At 43.1% G+C, this 6,324-nt stretch overlaps 1 protein-coding gene across 2 annotated transcripts; it reads left to right on the forward strand.

Annotated features, from left to right (window-relative positions):
- Nucleotides 1-4,026: 4,026 nt before the first annotated feature.
- On the forward strand, nucleotides 4,027-6,324 carry LOC124660156 (uncharacterized protein YnbD-like). Of its 2 annotated transcripts, none has more exons than XM_047197951.1 (3): nucleotides 4,027-4,148; nucleotides 4,587-5,153; nucleotides 5,904-6,324. In XM_047197951.1, the coding sequence occupies exons 2-3, from the start codon at nucleotides 4,610-4,612 to the stop codon at nucleotides 6,134-6,136; spliced, it is 777 nt and encodes a 258-aa protein (XP_047053907.1). In that variant the 5' UTR covers nucleotides 4,027-4,148; nucleotides 4,587-4,609; the 3' UTR covers nucleotides 6,137-6,324. The 2 variants fall into 2 exon arrangements, with proteins under 2 accessions (XP_047053907.1, XP_047053908.1); XM_047197952.1 differs by lacking the exon at nucleotides 5,904-6,324 and adding an exon at nucleotides 5,270-5,897.

A 6,324-nucleotide genomic window follows, 5' to 3' on the forward strand; every position in this document is an offset into this window, starting at 1 on the left:
ATTCACAAGCATAGACATAATAGCATCAATCTTATCACTCAAGGAAGAGGTTTCTTCGACGAATTTACCTTCTTACCTTGTGGAGCTCTTTCCGTGTGCCATTCAGAGTAGTTGATCATCATATTATCAAGAAGCTTTGTTGCTTCACCAAGAGTGATGGACATAAAGGTACCTCCAAGCAGCTGAATCCAATAAATTCCGCGAAGAAAAATTTAGTCCCGCATAGAAGGTTTGGATGATCATCCAAGTAGTCGACTCCATGGGTTGGGCAATTTTTAACCGTGAGATTTCATTCTTTCCCATGCTTGTGCAACATGCTCAGTATCTAATTGTTTAAAATTCATTATGCTACTCCTCAAAGATATAATTTTAGCAGGGGATAATATCTACCAATAAAAGCATCCTTGCATTTAGTCCATGAATCAATACTATTCTTAGGCAGAGATAGCAACCAATCTTTAGCTCTTCCTCTTAATGAGAAAGGGAACAATTTTAATTTTATAATGTCACCATCTACATCCTTATACTTTTGCATTTCACATAGTTCAACAAAATTATTAAGATGGGCAGCAGCATCATCGAACTAACACTGGAAAATTGCTCTCGCATAACAAGATTCAATAAAGCAGGTTTAATTTCAAAGAATTCTGCTCGTAGTAGCAGGTGGAGCAATAGGTGTGCATAAGAAATCATTATTATTTGTGGTTGTGAAGTCACACAACTTAGTATTTTCAGGGGTGGCCATTTTAGCAGTAGTAAATAAAGCAAACTAGATAAAGTAAATGCAAGTAACTAATTTTTTTGTGTTTTTTATATAGCAAACAGGATAGCAAATAAAGTAAAACTAGCAACTAATTTTTTTTGTATTTTGATTTAGTGCAGCAAACAAAGTAGTAAATAAAACTAAGCAAGACAAAAACAAAGTAAAGAGATTGGGAAGTGGAGACTCCCTTGCAGGCGTGTCTTGATCTCCCCGGCAACGGCGCCGTAAAAAGAGCTTGATACGCGTACAAGCACGCGTCCGTTGGGAACCCCAAGAGGAAGGTGTGATGCGTACAGCAGCAAGTTTTCCCTCAGTATGAAACCAAGGTTTATCGAACCAGTAGGAGCCAAGAAACACGTTGAAGGTTGATGGCGGCGGGATGTAGTGCGGCGCAACACCAGGGATTCCGGCGCCAACGTGGAACCTGCACAACACAACCAAAGTACTTTGCCCCAACGAAACGAGTGAGGTTGTCAATCTCACCGGCTTGCTGTAACAAAGGATTAACCGTATTGTGTGGAAGATGATTGTTTGCGAGAAAACAGTAGAACAAGTATTGCGAGAGATTGTATTTCAAGTATAGAGAATTGGACCGGGGTCCACAGTTCACTAGAGGTGTCTCTCCCATAAGATAAACAAGCATGTTGGGTGAACAAATTACAGCTTGGGCAATTGACAAATAAAGAGGGCATGACCATGCACATACATATTATGATGAGTATAGTGAGATTTAATTGGGCATTACGACAAAGTACATAGACCGCTATCCAAGCATGCATCTATGCCTAAAAAGTCCACCTTCAGAGTTATCATCCGAACCCCTCCAGTATTAAGTTGCTAACAACAGACAATTGCATTAAGTATTGCGCGTAATGTAATCAGTAACTACATCCTTGAACATAGCACCAATGTTTTATCCCTAGTGGCAATAGCACATTCATAATCTTAGAGATTTCTGTCACTTCCCAGCATTCACGGAGACATGAACCCACTATCGAGCATAAATACTCCCTCTTGGAGCTACAAGCATCTACTTCGCCAGAGCATCTACTAGTAACGGAGAGCATGCAAGATCATAAACAACACATAGACATAACTTTGATAATCAACATAACAAGTATTCTCTATTCATCGGATCCCAACAAACGCAACATATAGAATTACGGATAGATGATCTTGATCATGTTAGGCAGCTCACAAGACCCGACAATTAAGCACAATGGGGAGAAGACAACCATCTAGCTACCGCTATGGACCCATAGTCCAGGGGTAGACTACTCACACATCACTCCGGAGGCGACCATGGCGGCGTAGAGTCCTCCGGGAGATGATTCCCCTCTCCGGCAGGGTGCCGGAGGCGATCTCCCGAATCCCCCGAGATGGGATTGGCGGCGGCGGCGTCTCCGGAAGGTTTTCCGTATCGTGGCTCTCGCATCGGGGGTTTCGCGACGGAGGCTTTAAGTAGGCGGAAGGGCAGGTCAGGAGGCGGCACGAGGGGCCCACACCCTAGGTCGGCGCGGCCAGGGCTTGGGCCGCGCCGCCCTATGGTGTCGCCACCTCGTGGCCCCACTTCGTCTCCTCTTCGGTCTTCCGGAAGCTTCGTGGCAAAATAGGACCCCGGGCGTTGATTTCGTCCAATTCCGAGAATATTTCGTTACTAGGATTTCGAAACCAAAAACAGCAGAAAACAAAGAATCGGCACTTCGGCATCTTGTTAATAGGTTAGTTCCAGAAAATGCACGAATATGACATAAAGTGTGCATAAAACATGTAGATATCATCAATAATGTGGCATGGAACATAAGAAATTATCGATACGTCGGAGACGTATCATGCGGCATTAGGGGTAGTCGGATCCTTGACGTGCACGGCGATGTAATATTCTGTAGTTAGAAAAAACTGTATTTCGGGTAGGACTCTCCATAGAAACCCTAGATCCTGGCGGTTTTATAGGCCAGATCCTGGGAGCCCTAGAGGCACAACCATAACTCATTGTAACAACGCGAAAGTGTCCAGATAATTCCAGACAAGCAGCAGTAGGCTCTGTCTTCGAGCAGGTGTTCCGAAGCTGGGTAATCGCGTACCACCGTCCCGAGTTCTCTCCGCCCTCTGTCCCCTACTTCTTCCCCCTCCGTGAGGATCCCTCCTCCGGGGTATTGTCGAGTAGGCAACGACAGCTAGACCAACACAAGTATGTCCTAATCTCAAGGTAGATTAAGGCCGAACTCGTTAATGAGGCGATGTAACTTTTTTCAACTTTTTATTTTTTTATTTTTTCGGTTTTCTGGTTTTCCATCATTTTCCCTTTTTTGGTCTTTTTTTGAAAATTTTAAAACTTGAACATTTTTAATTTTGAACTTTTTGCAAGTTTCAGCATTTTCCAGATTTCAACATTTTTTGAATTTTTCAATTTTTTATACTTTTTTAAAAAGATGATGATTTTTTAATCGGAACCTCTTTTTAGAAGGGAAGCCACCACGGCGGATTATATCAATTGGGAAACACGGATACATCATTTTCAATTATATCAGCGATAAACTTGTGTGGATCATCCATCCATATTTGGGGATTATCTAGCGTCTCCCTAGCTAGAACATGAGGTTGCAAGATTAGACTAATAGGACTATGTTCAACATTACATCATTAAAAACTTTTCTAAGAAACAAACAATCTTTATAGATAGCAGTTGCAGGTCTTATGCATGACATCCATTCTTCATCACATCAATGACTTGAATGCACTCTGAATTTATAATCAGCTTTAAACTTTTTTAGATTTGGGAGCTTGTATTCTTCATTCAAAGTAGCTGCATCATGAGTGCACCAATGAGGACCAATAAAAGGTAAGGTTTCTTTTTTTTTCCAGTTTTGATTTTGAAAACATCTAAATTTAAAAAGTTTGAATCTAATTTTTTTTTAAAATCAGATTAAAATGTATAAATCAAAAATATTATAATTTAAAATGTCCTAACTCGAAAAACATGCTTTATAAGTTTGAAAAAACTAACAACAAAGAGGAAAACCGGCAAAAAACGAAAAAAAAAAACCAAAGAAAGAAAGAAACTTTAAAAACACAAAAAAAAAACCCACATCCCCTTGCTAACGGGCCCGGCCCAAAATAAACCCCGGCTGTGCGGCGCGTGCCAGATAGCGCCCGCACAAGGCGAATAATAGGATTCGTCGGGCGGGCCCCCGTTCGCACACGGCTTTGGTTTGCTTTCTCGACGCCCGTCGTCCTTCGTGGAAAAATCCCCAAACCAGAACCGCCCAGGTCAGCGGAGGCGAGAAGCACCGGCCCCCGTCCGCCGTCGTCACACCTACACCCGCCGCGGCTCGGATCGGAGACCATACTCCCCGACCCGTTCTCCGGTGTTTTCCCCTCGGAGGTATATTGCTCCTCCCTGCTCAGATCGCGTAGGATTTACGCGTAGGTCGTTGTTGATTCGTGGGGAATCGATTGGAGGTTTTCCGATGTGCGAAATCCCTAGGGCAGTAGCATATCTAACTGTTACGCAGGTAGGTCGCGCAAAACGTTGCAGTTAGCGCGATTGTTCTAGAAGAAGGCTCTGCTTGCCTGTTCCGTGTAGGTGTGATAATGCAAGGCAGTCCCAATTGCTAGTTGCTAGTGCAGTATCGTTTTTGTAAGCAGAAAGAAGTTCATGTTAATTGATTCGTTCAACGGTTTGCTCATCGGTTCCGCTGAGCAAGCGTAGTCTGAGTTCCCTGTAGAGGCGTAGCTTTGTCTTAGCTGGAACCAACCACGGTCCCTGCCTATCCGAGCCTCTGTTGAACTTGTAACTTACCGCATGCCTCCCTGATGCCAGGATTCCGTCGAAGGCCTGCGAAGATGGGTTGGGGGATATCCCGGTTGATCGGACTGAAGGCTCTAGTCTTGCTCTCCGCGGCGTATTTCGTTCACGGACTGGGCATGAAGCTGCTCGCTTTGCCCCTCATATACGCGTGCATGATTGCGCTGCTTGTTTCCATTGCTTCCCATCCGTCGATCGACCTCCCGCTGCTCCTCGGCAAGACGTCCAGCGGAAGCTTCCCCCTGTGGTCGTGGATCATGTTCTCGCCGTTCCTGCTTTTCATCCATCTCTTCATGCTGTTCCGGAGATTTGTGAAAAATGAGCCCCTGTACACCGAGATAGCAGACGGGGTGTATGTTGGAGGCTGGCCTTCTTCAGTTGAGCGCCTGCCACCTGGTGAACCTGCAGTTATCGATTGCACGTGTGAGCTGCCGAGGAGCTCAACTGTAACTGAGACTTCATACTTGTGTGTCGCTACGTGGGATACAAGGGCGCCTCAACCATCGCAGATCGAGTCAGCCGTGCGATGGGCCGTGAGGAAGCGGTCACAGAACAAGCCTGTGTATGTTCACTGTGCCTATGGTAAGTTTGCTGTCTCTGATTTTGTTGTTACTTCCAGATTAGGAACAGCCTTGTGTTCCCTTATGTGTTTGAATATAATAGTGGTTGCCTGCATGCTCCTGAATTCATTTCTGCAGCTTACATCTAGATATATTGTTGATAAACACATCTACTGCCTTAAGGTGGATAAGCCGTTGAGTTGTATTGTAAGTGGTTCTGATTTTCATTTCTAGGTTGTGGTTATTTTAGCATTTCAACATGAAGATAAGCTGCCCTGCATACGTTGTAGGCTAAATGGTAAAGATATATGGCAATCTACAATAAATCATAGTCATATATAGGTCATCATATACCTGTGATTACGAGGTTTATGCATATACATGATGAATATTACAAATATAATTGTAATGTCATACATTATCTCAAGGGCCTGTTTGACCTGGTTTAGTCTTGGGACTTGAAAAATAAGCTTAAGCACCCATTCAGTTTGAGTTTGGTTATAAGTTACAATGTTTTTTGAGATTAGCATTATGTATACAACATTGTGTGTATTAAGCTTATAGCTTTAATAGCATGTCCTTTTGAATAAGCCTAGGCCAGTCCAAATAGTCTTAGACTGTTTGCAGCTGTTCAATATTCAAATTTAAGTTAGCTTTTATATCAAGTATATTCTGAATTCTACAATATACAATGGGGAGCAAGTTCTTTCCTTTTCTGGTACACTGATCTCTTGCAGCTCATCATGTAAGTGATTTGCTAAATTGTTAATAGGCCATGGTAGAAGTGTATGCGTGATGTGTGCACTTCTTGTCGCATTGGGATTGGCTGATGATTGGAAGGCGGCTGAGCAAATGATTCGCAAGAAGCGACCATCTATTAGCATGAACACTCTTCATCGCAAAAGCTTAGAGGAATGGTCAAAACACTTGCTTTCTCATTCAAGAAGTGGGGAATCCGATGTGAGTTCTGTGATTCTTTCGGATTACACCCGAAGAAAGCAGTGAACTCGCAGGAAATGAACTTGTTCAGTAATTGTGATAATTGAGATGACTTCATGCTTTGGTACTATCTACTGTTGTCCTAGTAAAATTCGAAGGCATTTCATTGTCTGAGTTATCTGTTATCGAGTATGTTGTATGGATATACATGGATATTCTATTATTGTGGCTTGCAGTGCAGCTTCTTTTGTGCA

This window comes from Lolium rigidum, chromosome 6 (assembly GCF_022539505.1).
Source record: "Lolium rigidum isolate FL_2022 chromosome 6, APGP_CSIRO_Lrig_0.1, whole genome shotgun sequence".
NCBI classification, from domain to species: domain Eukaryota; kingdom Viridiplantae; phylum Streptophyta; class Magnoliopsida; order Poales; family Poaceae; genus Lolium; species Lolium rigidum.

Bases quoted from the DNA above. Each gene is read 5' to 3' on its own strand.
- LOC124660156 (XM_047197951.1), top strand. From the start codon at position 4,610: ATGGGTTGGGGGATATCCCGGTTGATCGGACTGAAGGCTCTAGTCTTG. The intron at 5,154-5,903 runs GTAAGTTTGCTG...AATTGTTAATAG, and splicing joins GTATGTTCACTGTGCCTATG to GCCATGGTAGAAGTGTATGC.